This window comes from Saccopteryx leptura, chromosome 1 (assembly GCF_036850995.1).
Source record: "Saccopteryx leptura isolate mSacLep1 chromosome 1, mSacLep1_pri_phased_curated, whole genome shotgun sequence".
NCBI lineage: Eukaryota > Metazoa > Chordata > Mammalia > Chiroptera > Emballonuridae > Saccopteryx > Saccopteryx leptura.
In genome coordinates, this window is record NC_089503.1 from 271,245,624 (window position 1) to 271,272,936 (window position 27,313).

At 40.6% G+C, this 27,313-nt stretch overlaps 1 protein-coding gene across 9 annotated transcripts in view; it reads left to right on the forward strand.

Moving 5' to 3' along the window:
• Positions 1–27,313, forward strand: part of STK38L (serine/threonine kinase 38 like) — a 101,303-nt gene that overhangs the window by 40,674 nt on the left and 33,316 nt on the right. For 3 of the 9 annotated variants that reach the window (XM_066353406.1, XM_066353432.1, XM_066353414.1), the window contains one exon: positions 25,774–25,918. In XM_066353406.1, coding sequence (XP_066209503.1) covers positions 25,785–25,918 — 134 coding nt within the window. In that variant the 5' untranslated portion in view covers positions 25,774–25,784. Of the gene's footprint in view, positions 1–1,425; positions 1,563–4,156; positions 4,228–5,085; positions 5,261–5,615; positions 5,771–25,773; positions 25,919–27,313 lie in introns of all 9 variants that reach the window. The other 6 variants (XM_066353358.1, XM_066353379.1, XM_066353368.1 and 3 more) reach the window with 5 other exon arrangements.

Genomic DNA, 27,313 nt, shown 5'->3' on the forward strand with positions numbered 1-27,313 from the left:
GAAAATGGGGAGGTAGTCAGATAGACTCCCGCATGCGCCCAACCGGGATCCACCCGGCATGCCCACCAGGGGGCGATGCTCTGCCCATCTGGGGCGTTGCTCTGCCACAATCAGAGCCATTCTAGTGCCTGAGGCAGAGGCCACAGAGCCATCCTCAGTGCCCGGGCAAACTTTGCTCCAATGGAGCCTCGGCTGCAGGAGAGGAAGAGAGAGACAGAGAGGAAGGAGAGGGGGAGGGGTGGAGAAGCAGATGGGCGCTTCTCCTGTGTGCCCTGGCCGGGAATTGAACCCGGGACTCCTGCACGCCAGGCCGATGCTCTACCACTGAGCCAACTGGTGAGGGCTAAGCAACCTTTTTAAGTATAGTTTCTTACTGCACATAAGCAGGGAGCCTGACAGTGATCCTGAGCAGCCTTGGAGTCTAGTCTGTGATACCGCCCAGCTGTGGAACCTGCCCTTCAGCCCTGCCATGCAGCAGAACCCAATCTATGGCCTTGCCCAGTTTTTGAACACAGCCTGGGGCCTCATCCAGAGAGGGAGCCAGCCAATGACCCCATCCATTTGCAGAGTATACCCTGACACCACACCTGATGTGGGAGTTTGGACAGCAAACTGCCTATTTATTTATTTATTTATTTATTTATTTATTTATTTATTTATTTTTACAGAGACAGAGTGAGTCAGAGAGAGGGATAGACAGGGACAGACAGACAGGAACGGAGAGTGTTGAGAATCATTAATCATTAGTTTTCATTGCGCGTTTCAACACCTTAGTTGTTCATTGATTGCCCTCTCATACTTGCCTTGACCTCGGGCCTTCAGCAGACCGAGCAACCCCTTTCTGGAGCCAGTGACCTTGGGTTCAAGCTAGTGGGCTCTTTGCTCAAACCAGATGAGCCTGCACTCAAGCTGGCGAGCATGGGATCTTGAACCTGGGTCCTCTGCATCCCAGTCCGATGCTTTATCCACTGCGCCACCGCCTGGTCAGGCTCTAGCCCATTTAAATGCAGGATATAGCTGGAGGCTCCTCTAAACAAGAAAAGCTGGCTAGTCTAATAGTGGAGCATAGCTACTACCTTATCATGAAGCCCAGCCTGAGGTCCTGTCCAACTTCAGGACACAGCCTGTAGCCCTGTTCGATTACAGAGCATAATCAGAGGCCTCATCTGACCTCAGAACTCTGCCTGTGACCCTGCCTCAGTATGGAGTCCAGTTAGCAGCACCATTTGGTCAGGAAGCACAGCTGGGATCCCACCCAACCAGGAGAGATTACAGAGACCAGGCCTTAGCTGTGTCCAATCACGGAGTCCAACCAGTGGCCCCAGCCTGCCTGGGAATATAGTCAGCAGCCCCATATGACCAGGGACCCCTCCCAGTGACCTTGTTTGACTAGAGACCCTGATAGAAAAACCTGTTTTCTCACAGGCACTACCAGCATTCTAAGCTGAACTGATTGGTGAAGCTCTTTCTCTGCCCAAGCGAACCTATAAAGTCTGGAGCAGGAGACCACTTACCTAAATGAGTAGATACCAACATAGGGAATTAAGAACACAATGAATCAGGTAAACGACACCAATAAAGGAAACTCCAATAACCCTAAAGAAATGGAGATTTGTACACTCTCTGTTAAAGAATTCAGAATAATCCTCTTAAAGAAGTTCAGTGAACTTCAAGAATGCTCAGACAACTAAATGAAATAAGAAAAATGATGCACAAACAAAATGAAAAGTTCAACAAAGAAATAGAAACAAACAAAAAATCAAACAAATCTTAGACCTGAGGAATATTATTAAACTGAAGACGTCAGTTAAGAGCTTCAACAACAGACTTGGCCAAGGAGAAGGAAGAATTGGTGAACTATAAGAAGGTCATTTGAAGTTATTCAGTCAGAGGAGCAAAAAGAAAAAAGAATGAAAAAAAGTAAAGAAAGCCAAGAGATAAAAGTATGCATTATGAGAATCTCAAAAGGAGAAGAGAAAGAGTAAGGGACAGAATGTCTATGTAAAGCAATAGTGTCTGAAAACTACAAAATTGGAAAGAGAAATGGGCATCCAGATTACAAAGGCCCAACAGACTTCAAATAGGTTGAACCTAAAAAGAGCAATACAGAGGATCCTTGTGTTACGACATAGTTTCGTTCCTTCGACAGTGACATAACCTGAATTTTGGTGTAACTCGAAACACACTTTAGCCTAACAGAGATAGAACATTTCCGCTATTAACAGTCCAAAATGGTGTAGGTAGGTAAGCGTGCTGGGGGACGGCAATGCCCTCACTCATATGCCATGTTACTGCATATTCTTCCACCATGCGCAACCAAACTAGTTCACCCACGTAGTCTATAAGTATGATGCTAATGGCATAAGCCAAAATACTCTCGTCTCAATTTTTTAAAATTTTTATGGGAGTGAGTGTGGTAAACTTGAAATGTCGTGTGTCAAGACTGTCGTAACCCAAGGACCCCTTGTACGTGTGTGTGGATTCTTAAAAAAACGGAAACAGAGCAGATAATTGTTGCCATGGGTGGATGGGTAAATGGGAATGGGTAAAGATGGTCAAAGTGTACAAACTTCCAGTTGTAAGTACTGGGGATGTAGTGTACAGCATGATGACTGTAGTTAACAGTACTATACTCAGAGTTGCTCAAATAGTAGATCTTAAAAGTTCTCACCAAACACAAAAAAATTTGTAAGGAAATGGATGTGTTAACTCACCTTTTTGTAGTAACATTTTACAGTATACACATGTCAGATCATTACATTGTACACTTTAATGTTACATAATTTTATATATCGATTATATCTCAATAAAACTAGGGAAAAAACATGTGTAAGTTCAAATAGGGTATGAGAAAGTCTTTTGGTAGATTGGAGCCCAAGGGTTTTCCTCTAAATTGTTGCTACTTTTATATAGGAAACATAATGCACTACCATAAAGTTCTCATGACTTTGATTTACTGGTGAAATTGAACATTTTTCATGTTTGTTGGCTATTTTTATTTATATAGTGTTTATCTTTTATCAGGTTCTTTATTGGCCCTTTTCAACTTTAATATTAAAAGTAGCTGTTTTGAGCTTTATATCTATATATTTTAAGAAATGTGATTTATTCTTTTTAATATATACCTTTAATATATACTTGTAATATACACTGTTATTTTGCAGTTTTCCCAAAACTATGTCTTTAGTTTTTATGTTTACCCTTTTGAACCATTTGAAATTTATTTTGCCCTTTGGATTGACACATATATCTGACTTACATTTTTTTCCAAATAGATAACCAGTTGTTCTAGCATCATAATTAAATAATTCTTCTCTTCTTTCCATAATCTATCATTAGAGTTCCTCATTAAAGAGGCCAATGTTTTTTTGATCAAGCTATTCTTAGGTATTTTATAAATGTTCTCCATCTCCTCCTCCTCGCTACTTTTGTGAACAGGATTATTTTCTCATTTTTAAATGTCTGTCTTTAAAATTAACATTTTAAACAATTTTAAAACTTTAAGTTGAACTCTTTATTTAAAAAATAATTTTGGGCCTAACCTGTGGTGGCACAGTGGATAAAGCGTCGACCTGGAAATTCTGAGGTCGCCAGTTCGAAACCCTGAGCTTGCCTGGTCAAGGCACATATGGGAGTTGATGCTTCCGGCTCCTCCCCCCTTCTCTCTCTCTGTCTCTCTCTCTCTCTGTCTCTCTCTCTCTGTCTCCTCTCTAAAAATGAATAAATAAAATAAAATAAAAATAAAAATAATCATTTTGTATGGCCTGAATAGTGGTGGTGCAATGGATAGAGCATCAACTTGGGACGCTGGGGTCCCAGTTTCAAAACCCTGAGGTCACTGGCTTGAGGGCAAGCTCACCAGCTTGAGTATGGGATGTTGACTTGATCCCATGGTCACTGGCTTAAGCTCAAAGGTTGGTGGCTTGAAGCCCAAGCTCACTGGCTTGAACCCAAGGTCACTGGCTTGAGGAAGGGATCATTGACTTGGCTGAAACCGCCCCTCCCCCATCAAGGCACATATGAGAAGCAATCAATGAAGAACAAATGTGCTGCAACTACAAATTAATGCTTCTTATCCTCTCCTTTCCTGTCTATGTCTCTCGCTTAAAAATAATAATAATTTTGTATGTTCCCTGACTCATATTTTTCATAACAGAATTAGAAAATACAGAAGAAAACATGATGTTGGGTTGTGGGAAATAGATGAAGCATGGTTCAACTGACAAGGTAAATGGAAGGATAGTTCCTTTTGGGTGCATTAGATATCTTTGTTTATTCCTTCAGACTGCTAATTCAGAGTCATAGGTTAAATCTGGTAGGCCAGAATCCCCTAGATCATTGTTTGTTTGTTTCTTTGTTTCTTTCTTTCTTTCTCTTTCTCGTTCTCACTTTGTTCTCTCCAAGAATATCTCAAGGCTACTAGATTCATATCTATAAATTTCTAAATATGTGGATTCTATGTATGAATAAAAGATACAGTTTTTACATATATAGTCTATTAATTTTTGTTTAGCATGTTATTTTTAATTTTGTTTTATCTCTGAAAGTTTCTCCTTTACAAACTTTGAAGTCCTTTGCCCCATCTTTTGGGCAAGTCTGGTGAGTATACACATGCTTAGTCTATTCCGTTTCTTGAACACTGAAGCACCAATTGTGTCCTCCTTTGAAATCAGTAACTTCGAAGTCCTCACTTGGGGCCCCCTCACTTTCTGTTTTCCTCCCCTCTCTGTGTCTTCCACTTCTTGCCTTGCAAATTGTGATTTTTTTTCTCCCTCTTTTAGCCTAATCGAAGTCAGTGTGGTTTTGTGTGTGCTTGTGTGTTTATCAGTTACTGTATTTCCCCATGTATAAGCCATTCCCATGTATAAGACACACCTTAATTTTGGGGCCTGAAATTTGAAAAAAAAGGTATTACATAAACTTGTTGAATTCAAGTTTTATTCATCCATTAGTTTGTCCTCATCTGTGTCTGATGAGAAATCACTGTCTTCATATATTGCCTCATACTCAGTTCTATCTATGGCATTTGAAATGCCACACTTCTTAAATGACTTGACAGTGATCTGAAATTTGATATTATCCCAGGATCTTTTCACCCAGGTACAAACTTTTCCGATAGTTGGTTTCTTCACTCTTCCTGCTCGTTTCAAATTGTTCCCAGAAGACTTCATCCACTGGTTCCATTTGTCTCTCATGGCAGCTTTGATGGGTTTGTTGATGCTAACATCAAGTGGTTGGAGCTGGGATGTCAAGCCTCCAGGTATGACAGCAAGTTTTGTTTTTTGCCCTACAGCAGTCTTCTTTGTGTTTTTTGTTACATGTGCCCTGAACTGATCAAGCACCAATAGGGCAGGTTTGCATAAGAGCCCACCTGGTCTCCTCCAAACTTTCTCAAACCAGATCTTCATCTCATCCTGATCCGTCCAACCCTTGTCATGAACATGGACAATCACTCCTCGAGGAATGTCTTCTTTTTGGCATTGTTTTGCCTTTGAAAATCAGCATAGGAGGCAGCTTGGTTCCTTCAGCACAACAAACTAGAACAACAGTATAATGGTTCTTTTCATGTCCACTTGTCTTCACAGTTACAGTTTTTGCTTCCTTCTTATCAACAGTTATGTTACTTGGGACATCAGATTGAAGGCGGACTTCATCCATATTTGCAATCTGTCCCAATTCAAACTGATGTGTCTTCCGACACTGAATGACAAAATGATGAAATTCAGGGACCTTCTGCTCATAGCTTTCAGGCATCTTTTGGGCAAGTCTGGTGAGTATACACATGCTTAGTCTATTCCATTTCTTGAATCTGAAGCACCAATTGTGTCCTCCTTTGAAATCAGTAACTTCTTTTTCATCATCAATTTTTCTTGCTTCATGCTGAACCATCTTTGTGGACACAGGAATTCCAATTGCCCTTTGCTCTTCAACCCATGTCTTCAATCCCCTCTCTAAATCAGGCCGTTTAACTGACTTGTCTCTCATGGCCTTCTTCTGCTGTGGCATTTTCAGTAGGGTTTCTTCTTCCCGTACCCAGTCTTGGATTGATTTCTCAGTTGGAGGAGGGCCAAACTTATGTTCAGCAGCACGATTTCCATTCACTTTTGCAAACTGGATCACTTTCAACCTGAATTCAGCACTGTACGAAACGCTTTTCTGAGCCATTTCTGGGCAGAACGTGGCAAAATGTAACCTACCGTAATATACCTGTAACAAGTGTGAAACTGAGCACAAAGACAACAAGTGCAAAAAAGCGGGAATTGCAAGTAAAAGAAATACAACTACTGTATAAGATGCACCCAGTTTTTAGACCCCAAATATTTTGAAAAATGTGTGTTATACATGGGGAAATATGGTAATAGAAGTAGATTTAAAATTCTTTTAGGGATACTTATACTATCTAAAAATTGATATTGTTTCCCATTGTGTTGTTAAATTATATATATATAAATATCTGAGGTAGTTAATTTTTTTAAGTTAACTATAACTTGGGAGATTCAGTTGACCGTCTGTCTTTTGCAGAGGAAATTTAATGTATTATTAGATAGGGATATAGCAATAGAGAATTCAGTTATGTTAATATTATAAGAAAAATGGCTTTTTTTGGAATATTTTTTAGAAAAATGCTACCTTACATAAACAAAAAGATCTATAAACTGGCCAGTTTTTAGATAAAATTGTTACTTCGTTTGGCAAATTTATCTCCTAGTTTAATTGTTTATATTTGGTTCATAAACACTTTTTCTTCTCTTTGCAGATAATTTACCTGTAAGCAGGTAATAAAGCTTTCAGGTAAAAATTAAAAAAAAAAGTTCAGAGGAATTTTTAGTTGGAAAAACATACTCAAGTAGTCTGCCATAATAGCATTACTATAGCCAGAAAAATTTTTGGGAACTCAGTTCTTGTATATTTTTGTTAGCAGGAAAAAAAGTCTCTAAAACAGTACTGAAAATAAAAATGGTAATGATAGCACCATTGTGCTATCACCACCAGGCTTATGACTCACCAAAAAAAAAATGTATCTATAAATTTGCTCCTCTGGACTAGTGAATAGGGCACACACCAAATGCAGAGAAGCACATTAACTAATTAAAAACAAAACGAAAGCTCTTGACACTAAATGTTAATCAGATTATAAATAAAAGGTCTGTTGCCTCATAAGAATTACTGCATCTTGTGAGAGAAGCAAATAGTTCTTTCCTGGAACACTTCTTTCTACACTAGTTTTATATCCTCAAATCACTACTAAGTTCTAGCACGACTTATATGAAGAGTATTTTTTTTTACTTCAAGTCTTTCTGTTTAAGAAACTGTTGCGTATTTTTTGGTACATTTCTCTCTTCTCTCCATTAAAAGCAATCTAATTTGTCAGATCAAGCAGATTTTAAGACTAGGATAAATAGGGAATGTGCATTAGAGACTAAATTTACAAACTAATTTAGGATAGCAGCCCAAGGCAGGAGGAGTGATTATGAAGATTATTAGTCAGGGAAGGGAAGAAAATCATTTGTGCACATTTAATAGGAGTCAAGAGAGGTATTAAAATGGTTTCTCATTTAATTTATCTAACACCTGACATTTCTCTGTGCCAGGCACTGTTCTAAGTCTTTCAGAAGTATTAACTCTCCTAACTTTTATAAGTCTTGTGTTAACATAATCAGCATGTACACAAGTTAGACATTGTTTTGTTTATTTTTGTCAACAGGCAAATGTAGCACAGAAAGTTTAAGTAGTTGCTTATAGTCACATAGCCAAGTGAGTGTCTGGGCTAGAATTCAGATTCAAGCAGCCTAGCTCTTCACTCTGTGCTCTGCCACCACCATTGAAGGGTCACATCAATGCTGTGCAATTGACATGTGTTATCTCCATCTTAGAGATGTGCGTCCCTAGTCTGGTTAAGTCACTCAGGCAGGATGAGCCTTGAAATTCTTTTCTTTCCTCACCAAGTTAGCTCTTCTCGTACTTCCTGTGCTTACTAATGAATGATAGGACCATTTACTCTGTTCATCCAAATCTGAAATCCAGAGGTAATTATAGATTTCAATCTTTCCAGCTGAGTAGTTGAGCCCTTCTGCTACTATCTTAAAAAGGATTGTAATCTCAAATGCTTAAAGGAAGCAGGTAATAAAGCTTACAGCTAAATAAAATGAGTGAAGGAAGCTGGGCATCAGAGATAGAAAGTTGGTGGACTCTGTCAGGATGTGGTGTTGCTAAGAGGCTGCTTCTTCTCTGTTCCAGCACTCTATTTCCTGGCAGAAATGTGGGCTTATATTTGACAGGTCTGATTTTTTTTAAGAGGAACCAGAAATCTGGATTTTTATGTGAACTCTTCTAATTTTTAAATCATAGTGCAAGCCAAACAAAATATGGTGGCAGGGCACCAGTTTGTAACCCCTGACTATTTATTATTGAGTCCCCCTATCCTGATGTAGTCTAATCTACAACTAGCCCGTTTGCCACCTGCCCCATACTAGCATAGTCTGTCCAAAGTGGCAATCAGATAGGGGTGGCTAGGAGGATTAAATGCATTAAAACATGGAACATTCTTAGAAGAGATCTTGGTACTTAGTAAGCACTCAATACATGTTCTTTATTTGCTGTTCTTCATTTAATGAAAAGCCTTGGCTGACTTCCATTTATGCTCAGGATAATTTTTAACATGGCAAAATATTTTATTATGATTCTTATGTGTCTTTCCAAGTTCATCTTCTGCTATTTCACTCAATGTACTCAAGCCATTCTTGACACTCAGGTGTGTCCGTCTGCCTTGTGCCCTTACACTGTTCTCTCCTCTGCCCTGTCCATCTGACTTGTGAACTCTTATCTCCCCTGTACCCTCAGAGTTCAGTTCAAGCATCTCCTCCTCTACTAAGCCTTTGACTACACTTTCCCTTAAAGCCAACCCCTACCTTTGTGTTCTCGTAAGATTGTGAAACTCCTTAAGGGCAGGGACTGTATTTTACAGTCTTCATGTTCTCAGTACTGTACTTCATGCAGTGTTAGCATGTAGTGTATATCTACAGTAAATGTCAGTTGAAAAGAATACAACTAGTAAAAGGGCTGGGACTCGAACCCTCACCTGACTGAATTTCTTTCTCTTTGGAGTGTCCCTCTTAGAGAAAGGAAGATGTGGCTGCCCTGTCATTAAGGACCAGCATACATAATAGCTAACCTAAGGGCCTTAGGGCATAATGGTTGCAACTAATGTTGAATTTAGGAAAATTTTATACTTGAAGGTAATACGATAGTATTAAAGTTACTCTTTCCTCTGAATTGTAGAACATGAAAACTAAGGTAAAACCACCAGTTATATAGTATATTTTACCAGCCAGGTAAAGCAGTTCTGTTTTCCTACTTCAGAAGTTTGATGGTAAATGGTTAGAGATACCACATCTATTTATAGATGGCCTGGGTTCCAAATTTGTTATCTTTTTTCCCCAGGCTTGATAAACAAAAGAATGTTGAACTTAATTAACTATTGGTAGTGTCTCCGTTAATGAATAGGGGAGTCTAGAGAAAACACCTGAAAGGGAAATTCAAGAATACTTAGTGTTGTTTTTATCAGTCCAGGAATTCTAGACTTGCAAATTGTATCCTGTTCTTTTTCTAGCCAAATAAAAGGCTTTAGTAAAAGACAAAAGAACAGTGTTAAATCCATTAAAGGAATAAATTTGCAGTATAATAAGTGCTAGTCATCTAGATCATTCTTGGTAATACTTTGGTCACTTCTGTTCTTAGTTTTGTTTAATTTGAATTTTTTAAAGTCTCTTCATATCTTGTTAGAAGGAAACATATTTACTTAATATTAAGCTAATCTCTAAAAGATATTATTTAATCAAGACTAAGGGTAAACCCTGGCTGGGTAGCTCAATTGGTTAGAACATCGTCCTGATATGCCAAGGTTGCAGGTTCGATTCCTGGTCAGGGCACATATAAAAAATTGCTTTCTTGCCCTGGCCGGTTGGCTCAGCGGTAGAGCGTCGGCCTAGCGTGCGGAGGACCCGGGTTCGATTCCCGGCCAGGGCACACAGGAGAAGCGCCCATTTGCTTCTCCACCCCTCCGCCGCGCTTTCCTCTCTGTCTCTCTCTTCCCCTCCCGCAGCCGAGGCTCCATTGGAGCAAAGATGGCCCGGGCGCTGGGGATGGCTCTGTGGCCTCTGCCTCAGGCGCTAGAGTGGCTCTGGTCGCAACATGGCGACGCCAGGATGGGCAGAGCATCACCCCCTGGTGGGCAGAGCGTCGCCCCATGGTGGGCGTGCCGGGCGGATCCCGGTCGGGCGCATGCGGGAGTCTGTCTGACTGTCTCTCCCTGTTTCCAGCTTCAGAAAAATGCAAAAAAAAAAAAAAAAAAAATTGCTTTCTTGCTCTCTTTCTCTCTCTCCCCTCTCCTTCCCTTCCGATCTCTCACTAAAAAACAAACAAATATATATATATATATATATATATATATATATATATATATATATATATCAATCATATAAATCTTTTGGCCTCCTCTGCAATGTATCATTCAAGTAGAATTTGTTTCTGAAGGTTAATATCACACTGCCCTGGCCAAATAACTTGATTGGTTGGAGCATCATCCAGAAGTATTAAAGGTTGTTGGCTTGATCTTGTGTCAGGGCACATACTGGAACAAATTGATATTCCTGTCTGTCTATCTCTCGTCCTTCCTCTTGCTGAAATTAATTTAAAAAATCACACTAAATGATTCCATAGTTTATCATCTAAAGGAAGTTATTATATGTGAAACATATTATTGAAAATCCATTAAAGTTCAGTCACTATCATTCATTTACTAAATGCCTACTGTGTGTTGTACTTTGCCAGATGCTGTTATACTTTCATTACAAAGATGATTAGACATAGGATTTGGTCTGGTTTGGTTTTGAAACAAGGCATACACACTTTCTACAATAAATGTTAGTTGAAAATACTACAACTAATAAAAGTTAGAATGGAAAGAATATAGTGATAGTATATGGAAGTTGTTTTTAATTATTTGATATCCACTTCTGGATTTTGGAGTTGAACTTGCTATATCTTCTTATAAAGGGAGATACATGATCTTCTCTGTTAACCCCTCTTTCAAAAAGACCTCAGGTTTATGAATTTTAATCTAAAACAACTTCATATTTATTTCTGTATTGTTGATGCAAATAATTCCTAGTTGTTTGTAATTGTTCGGAATTCCCTAACATTTTTTCATGTTTTATAAAAATTTCTCCAAAAGTTTTTCTCAGTAATAATATTTCTGCCCAACCCTAGCCCGCCAGTATTGTTTCATTTTGGTTAAGTCCAGTCAGCAGCAGAGCTTAATATTGGCCATCTCCAGCCACTTTAAAGTGGGCAAAATTGCCCTGGGCAAGATAACAATTAGTCCTGCCTTTTTTTTTTTTTTTAAAGTAAGATTTCACCTTAGCCTGATGCCATTAAACATTGAGATTGAATAGTAGTTCTCTTTGTCCTGATACCATGCTCACCAAGCAATCCTCTGATCCTCATTTGTGCTTTACATCTAACTTGCCTACCGGATAGAGTGCATTAGCATGAAGATGCAGGGATCTGTTTCTTTTTTTTTTTTTTTAATTTTTATTTATTGTGTTTATGTGGATTCAAGTGTCTCACTGAATATACCTCCCTCACCCCTACCCCCGTGTCCCTATTTATATACCCCCTTTGCCCCCTCCCCCTAATTCCATCACCCTTTCCCTCTAGGATTTGCTGTCCTGTTGTCTGTATCTCTGTGTTATGTATGTATAGTTTCACTAATCCCTTTACCTTTTCTGATCCCATCCCCTCATCCCCCTTCCCTCTGACTGCTGTCCCTTTGGTCCCTGTGACCCCACCTCTGCCTCTATTCCGTTCCTCAGTTCACTTTGTTCATTAGATTTCACATATATGTGAGAGCATATGATATTTTTCTTTCTCTGCCTGGCTTATTTCACTGAGCATAATAATCTCCAGGTTTATCCATGCTGTCACAAAAGGTAAGATTTTCTTCTTTTTCACAGCTGTGTAGTATTCTGTTGTGTATATGTACCACAGCTTTTTAATCCACTTGTCCACTGATGGATACTTGGGATGTTTCCAGATCTTGGCTATTGTAAAAAATGCTGCAATAAACATGGGGGTGCATATTTTCTTTTGAATCAGTGTTTTGGTGTTCTTGGGATATATTCCTAAAAATAGGATGACTGGGTCAAAAGGCAGGTGAAATTTTTAATTTTTAATTTTTTGAGGAAACTCCATCTTGTTTTCCACAGTGGCGTTACCAGTCTGCATTCCCACAAGCAGCGCAGAAGGGTTCCCTTTTCTCCACACCCTCGTCATCACTTTTTGTGTGCTGTTTTGTTAATGAGTGCTGTTCTGACAAGTGTTAGGTGGTATCTCATTGTGGTTTTTATTTGCATTTCTCTGTTGATTAGTGACGTTGAACAATTTTTCATATGCCTATTGGCCATTAGTATGTCCTCTTTGGAGAAGCATCTGTTCAGTTCTTTTGCCCATTTTTTAATTGGATTGTTTACCTTCCTGGCGTTGAGTTTTAGAAGTTCTTTATAAATTTTGGTTATTAACCCCTTATCAGACATATTGGCTAATATGTTCTCCCATTGTGTGGGTTGTCTTTTTATTTTGCTCATGGTGTCTTTTGCTATGCAAAAGCTTTTTAGTTTGATATAGTCCCATTTATTCATCCTATCCTTTATTTCACCTGCCTATGGAGATAAATCAGCAAAAATATTGCTATGAGAGATATCGGAGAGTTTACTGCCTATGTTTTCTTCCAAGATGTTTATGGTTTCGGGACTTACATTAAAGTATTTTATCCATTTTGAATTTATTTTTGTGAATGGTGTAAGATGGTGGTCTAGTTTCATTTTTTTGCATTTACCTGTTCAATTCTCCCAACACCATTTATTAGACTGTCTTTTTTTTTTTTTTTTTTGTATTTTTCTGAAGCTGGGGAGAGATAGTCAGACAGACTCCCGCATGCGCCCAACCAGGATCCACCCGGCACGCCCACCAGGGGCGACGCTCTGCCCACCAGGGGGCGATGCTCTGCCCCTCCGGGGCGTCGCTCTGCCGCGACCAGAGCCACTCTAGCGCCTGGGGCAGAGGCCAAGGAGCCATCCCCAGCGCCCGGGCCATCTTTGCTCCAATGGAGCCTTGGCTACGGGAGGGGAAGAGAGAGACAGAGAGGAAGGAGGGGGTGGGTGGAGAAGCAAATGGGCGCTTCTCCTATGTGCCCTGGCCGGGAATCGAACCCGGGTCCCCCGCACGCCAGGCCGACGCTCTACCGCTGAGCCAACCTGCCAGGGAATAATTTTATTTTTTTAATGGGGCAACATCAATAAATCAGGATACATATATTCAAAGATAACATGTCCAGGTTATCTTGTTGTTCAATTATGTTGCATACCCATCACCCAAAGTCAAATTGTCCTCTGTCACATTCTATCTAGTTTTCTTTGTGCCCCTCCCCCTCCCCCTTTCCCTCTCTCTATCCCCCCTCCTCCCGTAACCACCACACTCTTATCAATGTCTCTTAGTCTCACTTTTATGTCCCACTTACGTATGGAATAATGCAGTTCCTGTTTTTTTCTGATTTACTTATTTCACTTCGTATAATGTTATCAAGATCCCACCATTTTGCTGTAAATGATCCGATGTCATCATTTCTTATGGCTGAGTAGTATTCCATAGTGTATATGTGCCACATCTTAAAGAGACTGTCTTTACTCCACTGTATATGCTCTTACCTCCTTTGTAAAATATCAATTGACTGTAAAGGCGTGGGTTTATTTTTGGGTTCTCTGTTCTGTTCTTTTGATCTGTATGCCTGTTCTTATGCCAGTACCAGGCTGTTTTGAGTACAATGGCCTTGTAGTATAACTTGATGTCCGGAAGTGTGATACCTCCCAGTTCATTCTTCTTTTTCAAGATTGTGGAAGCTATTCATGTTCTTTTTTGGTTCCATATAAATTTTTGGAATATGTGTTCTATATCTTTGAAGTATGTCATTAGTATTTTAATAGGAATTGCATTGAATTTATAGATTGCTTTGGGTAAACATTTTAATGATGTTTATTCTTCCTATCCATGAATGCAGTATTTGTTTCTACTTGTTTGTATCTTCCTTGATTTCTTTTATCAATGTTTTATAATTTTCCAAGTATAAGTCCTTTACCTCCTTGGTTAAATTTACTCCTAGGTACTTTATTTTATTTGTTGCAGTAGTGAAGGGAATTGTTTCCTTAATTTTTTCTTTCAGACAGTTTATTGTTGGTGTATAAAAATGCTACTGATTTTGAATATTAATTTTATATTCTGCCACCTTGCCAAATTCATTTATCAGGTCTTGTAGTTTTTTGTCTGAGACTTTAGGGTTTTCTGTGTACAGTATCATGTCATCAGCAAATAACGATAGTTTTACTTCTTTTCCAATTTGGATGTCTTTTATTTCTTCTTCTTGTCTTTTTGCTGTGGCTAGGACTTCTAGAACTATTTTGTTGAGTAAGAGTGGTAAAAGGTGGCACCCCTGCCTTGTTCCTGATCTTAAGGGGATTGCTTTTGCTTTTAATTTTTCCCATTGATTATGATGTTGACCGTGGGTTTGTCATAGATGGCTTTTATCATGTTGAGGTATGTTCCCTGTATTGCCACTTTGCTGAGAGTTTTGATCATAAACGGGTGCTGGATTTTATCAAATGCTTTTTCTGCATCTATTGATAAAATCATGTAATTTTTCTCCTTCCTTTTGTTTATGTGATGAATCACATTGATTGATTTGTGAATATTGTACCATCCTTGCCTCTCAGAATAAATCCCACTTCATCATGATGTATGATTTTTTTTCATGTATTGCTGGATCTGGTTTGCTAATATTTTGTTGAAAACTTTAGCATCTAAGTTCACGAGGGATATTGGCCTATAGTTTTCTTTCTTTGTAGTGTTTTTACCTGGTTTTGGAATGAGGATTATGCTTGTCTCATAAAAGGAGCATGGAAATCTTCCCTCCTCTTGAATTTTTTGAAATAGCTTGAAAAATAGGTGTTAATTCTTCTTTGAATATTTGGTAAAATTCGCCTATGAAGCCATCTGGTCCAGGACTTTTGTTTGCTGGGAGTTTTTTGATAACTGTTTCAATTTCAGTTGTTGTAATTGGTCTTTTTAGGTTTTCTGATTCTTCCAGATTAAGTTTTGGAAGATTGTATGTTTCTAGGAATTTCTCTGTTTCGCCTAGGTTGTCCAATTTTTTGACATACAGATCTTTATAGTATTTTCTTACAGTCCTTTCTATTTCTGTGGTGTCTGTTGTTACTTCTCCACTTTGATTTATAATTTTATTTATTTGAGTTCTCTCTTTTTCTTGATGAGTCTGGTTAAAGGTTCATCAATCTTGTTTACCTTCTCAAAAAACCAGCTCTTGGTTTCATTGATCCTCCGTATTGTTTCTTTAGCTTCTATGTCATTTATTTCCACTCTGATCTTTATTATTTGCTTCCTTCTACTTCCTCTGGGCTTTATTTGTTGGTCTTTATCTAGTTCTTTTAGATGCAGGGTTAAATTGTTTATTTGAGCTTTTTCTTGTTTCTCAAGGTATGCCTGTAATGCTGTGAAATTTCCTCTCAGGACTGCTTTTGCTGTGTCCCATAAGTTTTGAGTTGTTGTATGTTCATTTTCATTTGTTTCAAGAAAAATTTTCATTTCTTCTTTGATCTCGTTGTTGACCCATTCATTATTTAATAACATGGTATTTAGCCTCCAAGTGTTTGAATGTTTTTCAGTTTTTCTATTGTAATTGACTTCTAGTTTCATGCCATTGTGATCAGAGAAGATGCTTGATATGATTTCAGTCTTCTTAAATTTATTGAGACTCGTTTTGTGTCCTAACATGTGATGTATCCTAGAGAATGTACCATGAGCACTTGAAAGAATGTATATTCTCCTGGTTTATGGTGAAAGGTTCTGAAGATATCTGTTAAATCCAGGCCTCTATTTCTTTGTTAATTTTGTGTTTGGAGGAGCTATCTATTGATATTAGTGGGGTATTAATATCCCCTACTATTATAATATTGCTGTTGATCTCGCCCTTTATGTCCATCAAAATCTGCTTTATATATTTAGGTGCTCTTATATGAGGTGCATAGATATTTACAATGGTTATATATTCCTGTTGGATTGCTCCATTTATCATTATATAGTGACCTTCTTTATCCCTTACTATAGCTTTGTTTTAAAGTCTATTTTGTCAGATATAAGTATTGCTACCCTAGCTTTTTTTTCAATTCCATTTGAGTGAAATACTTTTTTCCATCTCTTTACTCTCAGTCTATGTGTATCTTTTGTTTTGACGTGGGTCTCTTGTAGACAGAATATGTACAGGTCCTATTTTCTTATCCACACAGCTACCCTATGTCTTTTGATTGGAGCATTTAATCCGTTTACATTTAAGGTCATTATTGATATGTAGTTGTTTATTGCCATCTTTTTTTTGGTCTTTTTAATTTTTTTACAGGGACAGAGAGAGAGTCAGATAGAGGGATAGATAGGGACAGACAGACAGGAACAGAGAGAGATGAGAAACATCAATCATCAGTTTTTCATTGCGACACCATAGCTGTTCACTGATTGCTTTCTCATATGTGCCATGACCGTGGGCCTTCAGCAGACTGAGTAACCCCCCCCCCCCCCCCGCTCGAGCCAGCGACCTTGGGTCCATGCTAGTGAGCTTTTTGCTCAAGCCAGATGAGCCCGCGCTCAAGCTGGCAACCCCGGGGTCTCAAACCTGGGCCCAGTCCAACGCTCTATCCACTGCGCCACCGCCTGGTCAGGCTGTTTATTGCCATCTTATTCTTTAAATCTACACTCTTCTTTCTCTCTCTCTCTCTCTCTTTTTCTTTTGCTTTTATTTTACAGCATGCCCCTTAACATTTCTTGCAGTACTAGTTTGGTTGTAATGAATTCCTTGAGTTGTTTTTTTTTTTGTCTGGGAAGGATTTTATTACTCTTTCAATTTTAAAGATAGCCTTGCTGGATAAAGGAGTCTTGTTTGTAGGTTCTTGCTTTGCATCACTTTGAATATTTCTTGCCAATTCCTTCTGGCCTCAAGTGTTTCTGTTGAGAAGTCGGATATCATCTTATGGGGGCTCCTGTCCAGGTAATTTAACTGCTTTTCACTTGTAGCTTTTAGTATTCTTTCTTTGTCTCTTAACTTTGGCACTTTAATTATGATGTGTCTTGCTGTAGGCCTCCTTGGGTTCCTCTTTAATGGAACTCTCTGTGCTTGCACTTGTGTGACTTTTTCCTTCACCAATTTAGGGAAATTTTCAGCTATGATGTCTTTAGTCAGGTTCTCTATTCCTTGTTTGCTCTTTTCCCCTTCAGTAATCCCTATGATGCAGATGTAGTTTCTCTTCATGTTGTCACAGAGCGCTCTTAGAGTTCCTCAGACGTTTGAGCCCATTTTCTTTTTGCTGCTCTGCTTCAGTGCTTTCATTTATCTTGTTCTCTAGGTTGCTGATTCAGTCCTCTGCTTCATCCAGCCTGCTGTTAATTCCTTCTAGTGCAGTCTTCATTTCTGATATTGTGTTTTCCATTTCTGACTGGTTCTTTTTTATGATTTCAATGTCCTTTTTGATGCTTGCTATTTCTTTATGTGGGTGCTTATTTTGTCCATACATTGTTGCTCTAAGATTCTTGAGCAACCTAACAATCATTATTCTACACTCTGCATCTGGTATTTTGGTTACTTCCATCTCATTCAGTTCTTTTACTGGGAATTTCTCTTGTTGATTCATTTGGGTCACATTTCTCTGTCTGCCTATTTTGTCTGTGTATTAGGTAGCAGTGTCTGACTGTAATTTTTGTGTGGTCTTTATGAAGGAGATGGGCTCGGTGGTGCTGTCCTCCAGGCCATGTGTTTTTCTTGTTCTAGGAATGTTTCTTGAAGGTACTATTTTCCCTCTTGTTGTATGTATTAGATGCAGTTGGTCTTTTCATGGGTACATTTATCCCTTTAGGCTGGCTGGCTCTAAGGGTCAACCTTGATTATGTGTATTACACACTGTACAATGTCTGTTCCCTTGGGCATATTTATTCTCCACAGTGTCTGGTACCTCCTAGAAACCACCTTTGGGTGTGCTGCTTGTGTAGGTAGTTGAGTCTAGGGTTCATGCTGTCTGTTATCCACTACCAGTAGTGTTGGCTCTGGATCTTCTTGGGTTGGCGTCAGCTTTTGTTTATAACCTGCTGTGGGCTACCGTCTGCAGCTACTGCACTTTTCACTGTTTGTACCTGCGTTTTCTGTGTCTGTGAAGTAAGGCAGGGGCCAACCTTTGTATAAGGATCAATTCCTCCTGGTTAGAGATGACCACAGTTCTGTAAAAGCCCCAAGCTGTGTAAGATTTGTCTCCACTTTTCAGCTTCTCTTCCTCCTCTTGCAGCTTCCTGGTCTTCGCAGAATCTTCTGTAGTAAGACTGTAGTATGGGCTCAAATTGGCCTCACTCAACCAACCCCTCCACAGGTTGCATGCTTGGTAGGATAGGGCAGCTGAGGTTGTGAATACAATGTTTGTGGGACCCCCTACTTCAGGGGTCTCTTGGTCAGGAGCCCAGTACAGGGAATGTGGCCCCTACTCCAGAGCCTAATTTATCAGCCACTGCTGGGTATTCAAATTTTATTTTTCCCAACAAGGTGAACAGCAGGTTCAGACCAAGTGTTGCCTACAGTCCTCTCTGTAGAAGCTCTTTCAGCAGGTGAGACCCCGGTCTCAGGGAGGAAAACTGAGAGAGTCTTCTCCTGGGGCTGACTGTGCCCCTTCCGAAGGTGGCTAAGCCCTTCGACCAGATCCCACAATAGACTCACAGGGACCCACACTTTAAACATTCATGCTCCAAGGCTCTCTCCCTTTCCCCTGTGGAATATAGCCCAGCAGGACAGAATATCCAGCACCCAGGCCGGCTGACTGTGAAGTTCCACCCTATCCAATGAGCTGCTGTGCCAGTGCTGATCACAGAGAGTGGAACTTGCCTCAGCTGGGCCAAGTGTGAGGAGCTTTTCCTTAGGATACTACTCTAGCAAGGGATGTTAGGTCCTGAACCGATGCATTCTGCAGCTGGCCCCTGGATGTGCCAGCTCTGGGCCTCCCTAGCAGGAACCCAGTGCAGACCAGTTGGGAGATACTGCCTTTGACTGGGCCTCAGCAACCTTCTTGGAGCTACAAGGAACTCAGAGTTTGTGGCTGCCTTTGCTGGGCCCAGGTGTACATGGAAATACCAAGCTGCACTCCTAGGCTGGCTTTTACCCACTCTAGTCCTAGGGGAAAGTCAGCACAAATGGCCAAGTTTCCCTGAGTCTAGCCTCTTGCACCCTGTCTGCTGGTTGGTTGTTGGGTTCAGCCACTCAAAAAACTTCTGCTAGAGTCTAGGCAGTGGTAATCAACCTGGTCCCTACTGCCCACTAGTGCAGTGGTCCCCAAGCCCCGGGCCACGGACCAGTACTGGTCTGTGGGCCATTTGGTACCGATCCGCAGAGAAAGAATAAATAACTTAAATTATTTCCGTTTTATTTATATTTAAGTCTGAACAATGTTTTATTTTTAAAAAATGACCAGATTCCCTCTGTTCCATCCGTCTAAGACTCACTCTTGACGCTTGTCTCGGTCATGTGATACATTTATCTGTCCCACCCTAAAGGCCGGTCCGTGAAAATATTTTCTGACATTAAACCGGTCCGTGGCCCAAAAAAGGTTGGGGACCACTGCACTAGTGGGCGTTCCAGCTTTCATGGTGGGTGGTAGTGGAGCAACCATAGTATAAATAAAAAGATAGATTTAACTATAGTAAGTTTTATAAAGATTTATTCCACCAAACTTAGCGAAAATCTGACATAAAGTACTTGGTAATTATTATTATATGCTTTAACTTGGTATAACTCTGCTTTATAAATTTTATAAAGTAAAGTTACTTTCCTACTTTATAAATCGCCATTACTGTGGAACTGGTGGGCAGTTAGAAAATTTTACTACTAACAGAGATACAAAAGTGGGCGGTAGGTATAAGAGGGTTGACTACCCCTGGTTTAGTGCATGCAGCAATCCAGGGATTAGGATGGGTGGTGGATGTGGCTCTGTCCTTAGGCCCCAGGTGTCAGTCTGTCCAGACTTTTTTCACAGACCTCAGTAGGATGAGACCCCAGTCTGGTGGCTGTGGCCTCTGAGACCCAGAGGTGTGGTCTGCCCACCCACTGTTTCAATTGAGTCTCCCGTGAGGTGGAAGCACCAGTCATAGACTCAGGAGAGTGTGTGTGGGGGGGCTTCAGTCTCAACACCAAAAAACTGAGTTACTGACATGCCCCCTGCCTCCTGGCCTCTCAGAACGACCCGTCAACATGTCTGGGGTAGGAGAGACTCCTGAGGGTGGAGCAGATGCTTTTCCTCAGGCTGATGCCACTCAGGGGATTGCTCCACCCAAGAAAGATGGCAACTGCAGTACTGGAGCATGACTCGGCACAGGGGTTCTGGTGGCCGTGTCCCACAGTGTCTCTCCCTGGGCCTCGAAGTTTACACTCTCCTCCTGCCACTCCAGTCCTCTCAGCTCTGCCCAGCCAGAGCCCTGGGTTAGTGGCTGAGAACGAGGTTTTCTGCGCCGCCCCTTTAAAACGGAATCTGCGTCCGAGAGGTGTGTCTCTTTCTCGCGGACAGAAACCCGGCTCTTTTCACAGCTAAATGCTGTCTGGGTGCCTCTTCTAGGCTCTGGGGCTCTAGGCTGGGGCCAGGCCTGGGGTTGAGGATCCACACCTCTCAGGGCAACCACCCCGTTGTGAGAGTTCCTCTGTGCCGCTGCTTGCTCCTGGGAGCGGGGCAGCCCTTTCCATGTCTCCGCCCTTCCTACCAGTCTCAGTGTGGCTTCTTCAGTGATGCTTGATTATAGATTCCTCTTAGTTTAGTCCAAAGTTGGTTTTTCAAGATGATTGTTCTTAAATTAAGTTGTAATCCAATTTGGTCCTGGAAGGTGACAGTTGGAACGTCCGCCTACTCCATCGCCATCTTTCTTTTCCTCGATCCCTTAACTTGGCTGGGAGACCCTCTTTTTCTGTCAGGAAGAGCAGATTCAGGAGCTGCAGTGTCCCAGGCATTCATGACAATCCCTGGCTCTTCTCACCTTGAGGCCTGTGGAGTGAATCCAGGGATCTGTTTCTTGTTACTCAGTTTCTTATTGTGTAAATCAATAAATTGCCATTGTGCCTTGTCTGTAAGTCTCTTATGAACTCTCTTAGGATAAAGTAGCTTCCAGAATTTGATTGCCTTGGAACACTGGCAGCTGAAGGCCAGCCCTTGCTCCTTGGCAGACTGAGCAGAGCAGCCTGTTCTAATAGAACCCTTGGCAGCCAAGGCCTTCCAAGGCCATACCCTGAGTTCATAATACATCTTTCTTTTTGACTTCTGAAATATTTAGTTATGTGTTATTTCTTTGTGCTTTTCTTTCTCCCAAAAGGCATTATATAATGTTTTGTTTATTTTTTTCATCATAAACTTTTGAAAGGAAAATATAGACTTTGGACAACTAGAGTTAAGTCAACTTTTTTTCCTCTTAAGAACAGGCAGACCAACTTAAATTCTCTATCACCTACAGATCTGGATAAATTAGAAAGCTTTCTAAAATTCTTAGGTATGCTCTTTGTTGGAGCTTCTGTACCTCCATCCACCAAATGTTTGCTTAAGAAAAATAAGTAACAGGTACCTTTTTACCAGTGCTTAAGAAAATTATCTGTGAACTCAAATTTTACATACCCGAAGAAGGCTCCCTGGAAAACTACTGCATATTGTACATCGTACCACCTTTTTGAAGACGTAGGGTACATATTAACGTACTGAAGATTCTGAGAAGTCTTGCAATAAAAAAGTTGTTTAATTTTGTACAATCTGGATTTTTCTCAAATTATTTGAATCCCTCAACTTCTAGCCCATCCTCCCCAGCTTCCTTCCCTGCCCACCCAACCCCCACATCCCAATTAGCACACATGCTTTGGGATCTCTGCTAAATACCTTCCCTATTCCGTTTTCCTTTTTTTTTTTTGACTTTTCTGCATCTTATCCTGAAACACAGAACATGAACCCAGTGATTTAGGTATTTCCAAAAATGGTTTGATAGCATCGCCATAGATGGCATTCTAAGAAGAACAGCTTAGTGCTTAAAAATCATTTGTCTGTGATAATTCTTGAGTTTCACTATTATTATTTATTGGTTTTTTTAAAAAAATTGGCCCTGGCCGGTTGGCTCAGCGGTAGAGCGTCGGCCTGGCGTGTGGGGGACCCGGGTTCGATTCCCGGCCAGGGCACATAGGAGAAGCACCCATTTGCTTCTCCACCCCCCCCTCCTTCCTCTCTGTCTCTCTTCCCCTCCCGCAGCTAAGGCTCCATTGGAGCAAAGATGGCCCGGGCGCTGGGGATGGCTCCTTGGCCGCTGTCCCAGGTGCTAGAGTGGCTCTGGTCGCGGCAGAGTGACGCCCCGGAGGGGCAGAGCATCGCCCCCTGGTGGGCAGAGCTTCACCCCTGGTGGGCGTGCCGGGTGGATCCCGGTCGGGCGCATGCGGGAGTCTGTCTGACTATCTCTCCCGTTTCCAGCTTCAGAAAAATACAAAAAAAAAAAAATTATTATTATTATTATTTTACAGGGACTGATAGAATCAGAGAGAGGGATAGATAGGGACAGACAAGACAGGAATGGAGAGAGATGAGAAGCATCAATCATCAGTTTTTCATTGCAACACCTTAGTTGTTCATTGATTGCTTTCTCATATGTGCCTTGACCGTGGGCCTTCAGCAGACCGAGTGACCCCTTGCTCAGTGACCTTAGATTCGAGCTGGTGAGCTTTTTTTGCTCAACCCAAATGAGCTCGTGCTCAAGCTGGCGACCTCGGGGTCTCGAACCTGGGTCCTTCGCATCCCAGTCCGACGCTCTATCCACTGCACCACCGCCTGGTCAGGCTTATTTATTGTTTTTAAAAGTAATACTCATTACTATTAAAGCACGTAACACAGGGGTCAGGAACCTATGGCTCGCGAGCCAGATGTGGCTCTTTTGATGGCTGCATCTGGCTCGCAGACAAATCTTTAATAAAAAATAATAATGTTAAAAATATAAAACATTCTCATGTATTACAATCCATTCATTTTCTACTGCTTATGTTCATGGTTGTGGGTGGCTGGAGCCAATCACAGCTGTCCTCTGGGACAACACCAAATTTTTATTGGATAATGCGTAACGTACACAGGTCGTTGTATGGCTCTCAGGAATTACATTTTAAAATATGTGGTGTTCATGGCTCTCTCGGCCAAAAAGGTTCCCGACCTCTGACTTAACACATTCTAAAAAATTAAACTTAGTGCCTAAAATAATGTCTTACCTCTGTATAAGCCATTGTGACTTTGCTGTATATTAGCTCAGATGACCTTAGACTACGCCTGTGAACTAGGCAGAGCAAATACTATGATACCTATCTGGACAAAGTGACGAGTTCAGAGTGTTCTGGTGATTTGAATAAGACCATATGATCACTCAGCAGCAGGGCCTGGATTGGCTCTCTAAATTTCTGACCACTAGGTTCAGTAATTTCTTTTTCCACAGTTGCTTATTAACCAATCTTTATTATTTTTAGCCAATTCTTTCAACTCTTCCTTTACCCCCCACTTAATAGATTGAGTCATTCATTCATTAATGCCTACTGTGTGTAGGATCCAGTTAATACTAAAAAATGAATCAGGAGAAGTTCTTGCCCAGAGGTGCCCCTAGTTTGGTAGGATAGAGAAGTGGAGTGAGATACAGTATATCAGTACAAATACTAGAGAACACACATGAAAGAATGCCAAATATTAAGTCTCTTCTGATAGGGGATGTTAGAGATGCCTAACATCCTAATCTTGAAGACTGTGCCTTGAAGATCAGCAGGATTTCTACAAAGAAGAGTTCAGGACATAACTGATTCAGGGATAGGTCACGAGTGGGGGGCGGCTTGGAGGGTTGAAAGAGAAGAGTGGGTGGTGAGTAGGGTAGCAGACAAGGCTAGAACAGCAAGTTAGAGACAGCACTTGGAGATGGAGTCCTGACTGCATGGCTCACCAGCTATGTGACTTTTCTAAGTTTCAGTTCCTTACTCTACAGGGCAGTTGGGAGGGTGAAATGCAGCCATACATAGGAAGTGCCACTCTCTTAAGTCCTTAGGAGAAAAAAGGGAAATTCAGTGAATGAAATATCATAAAATTCCTGATAATACCAGCATTCAGTATCTGTGAGTTGTCTTCATCATGCTGAGCTATTGATAATTTGATTTGCTGTAGATAGTAAAGAGACATGAATAATTTTAGACAAGTAATGTGATCAGCTTCTTATTATAAAAGAATTGAAGGTAGTCGGCCGGGGAACAAGTTGACGATGCTAAAGTAATAGACTGTTTTAGACATAAGGATTTGAGGCTCCTGCAGTAGTACATGGAGGAGTAAACCCAGTAAGATGACAGTGGAACTGAAAGTTGTTTATTTTCTATCTATACTTGACATTGAGGCTCAGGAAAGGCCTTTTAGTTCATTCCCTTATCCCTAGATTCTAGTCAAGTTCAGGTCCATGTATAGGGGTCTGTATCTTTGTATAATTAAGGAGAGGTGGGTGTTGGGGAGTAGGTGGCAGGTATGTGGGAATACTTTTCAGCTAAGAATGCAATGTTGTATGCTCACTCCTGGCAGTCTGGATCTTCTCTGGGTTGGCCTGCTATGATCCCCATCCAAATAAGCAAAAATCTCTTTAACATACAGAACCATTCTGTTTTTTGGGTTTGGTTTTTTTTTTGGTTCAGATGTAGACTGTTGTGGTAGGCAAATTTCTTAGGGTCACCAAAGCAGCCACTAGAGTTCAGTCTGTCCCCCATGAAGTAGCCTTTTTGTTACATTCCTTATATTTTCTAATTGTCCAGATTATCTTTGTCAAACCAGTACATTGTTTGGCTGTCCCAGTGGTTTCTCAGAGTTGACACTTCAATGGCTTTAAGTAGACATACAGAACTTCTCTGTTGTCAGCTGGCTTGATTTGGACAGTTATGTTTCCTACCTGGTTCCTATAGGCATTTGAAAATGAAACGGGTCTCATAGTTTGGAGAAGCATGTAGACCTTGTTATAGTACTATCTGAAATGACCGAATTCAGAATGAGATAGGGCAACTATGGACTTCATCCAAAGGGACTTCCTTCTATTTCCCCTAAAACATATACCCACAAGAATTGCTTTAGACTTATGTTTGTTTGCTTAATTGATGCAACACTTCATGTTTCATAAAATTCATATAGCAGGAGCTATTTCTTATATTTAACTAAACTACATTAACTCTTAGGAGACTTATATTTGTTGGGGACATAAGTATTAGCAAAATCTTTATGGATTTTATTTGTCAATAAAACAACAAAATAGATTGAACCTTTCTTGTTTTGAATGCTGTTGAATACAACCTTTTGTATATAAATGTATTTATATTGTGTGTGGATTCCCACTGGTGCTTCTTTATTGCTGTTCACCCCTGGTTTTGCCAGCACAAAATTAATTTTTAATGCTTTGGGAATAGTGCATTTTTCTTTACTAGCATTAATATTATTAAGATTTGGAGATCTTAACTGTTAGGGTAGAATTTTTCTTATTAGAAATCAAACCATTTCTAGAGTTCGTTATAAGGGATAAAAGTTATTTTTCTACTGAATAATTTGTGTTTATATGTTATTTCAGATTCCATTACTATGGCAATGACAGCAGGGACTACAAACACCTTTCCTATGAGCAACCATACCCGAGAAAGAGTGACTGTGGCCAAGCTTACACTGGAGAATTTTTACAGCAACCTCATTTTACAGCATGAAGAGAGAGAAACCAGGTATACTAACAGCTAAACAGAATTTCTGTTTAATTAAGTAAGCTGATGTGCTGCACATGTAGTATAAATGTGTTGCCCATTAATAAGATAAGTATTGCAGATCCCTGTGTGTTGTTTTTAAGTTTCCTATCGTGACAGTGGGCCTAGTTATTTAATTTTGTAGAATAGTTTCTTGTCCTATGTACCCATATACTAATTTCAAATGTCAGTTGATGAGTATTTTTTTGTTTGTGACAGAGACACAGAGAGGGACAAATAGGGACAGACAGGAAGGGAGAGAGATGAGAAGCATCAATTCTTCATTGCGGCTCCTTAGTCTCCTTAGTTGTTTATTGATTGTTTTCTTATATGTGCCTTGACCCAGGGACTACAGTGGAGCAAGTGACCTCTTGCTTAAGCCAATAACCTTGGGCTAAAGCCAGTGACCTTGGGTTCAAGCCAGTGACCTTTGGGCTCAAGCCAGCAACCATGGGGTCATGTCTATGATCCCACGGTCAACCCAGCAACCCCTCACTCAAGCTGGTGAGCCCATGCTCAAGCTGGCGATCTCAGGGTCTCGAACCTGGGTCCTCCACATCCCAGTTCAATGCTCTATCCACTGCACCACCACCTTGTCAGGCTCCGTTGATGTTTTAAACAAAATGTTTCTAACCATGAAATTATAATAAAGCTTTTTACTTTTTTTAGAGGGATGCATTATGAATAATTGATGTTTATCTAGAAACATGCATAGTGTTGTGTGTATATATAAGTGGGAATGGAAGAATAAAAAATGAAAGACATGTTGTTTTGCCTTCAGGAAACTTATAGTAAGGGGGGGTACTGCACATAAATACTACATGAAAGAGTGAGAAGTATCCCTAAGAGAAGGGCAGAGAGCTATTGCTTTTGCCTAAGGCAGCTGGGAGGGCTTCAGAAATGGTGGTGGCAGTTAAATGGGGCTTTAAGAAAGAACCCTATTCATACACACATGAATGGGAGAAGAAGGACGTAAAGATACAGGAGCAAGGATGTCAGAGACAGAAGAGACCCCTTCAGTGCTAGGTCAGGCACTGTGCAGTTTAGCTGGGTGTCAGTATTTCCTGGAAGCCGTGGACGCTCTGCTGGTGTCACTTTTCTCATGGTAGAGGGCCTCCATGGGTTTTCCACAGGAGGATCAAATGAGTGCAGGTGTTTCTCCAGAAGAGTGCTTTAATTGTGTTGTATTGAATGGACTGTGGGAGGAGGGATTAGAAACAGGAAAGGCTAGTGATGTAGTCCAGGCAAATATAAAGGAGGCTTGCGTTAGGATTGTGACAGCAACAATGAAGAACTGACTGGGGAGATAGATTGAAAAAACGTGGAAACTAGCCAGATGTGAAATGTGAGAGACACGTTAATACTGGCTTTGAAATG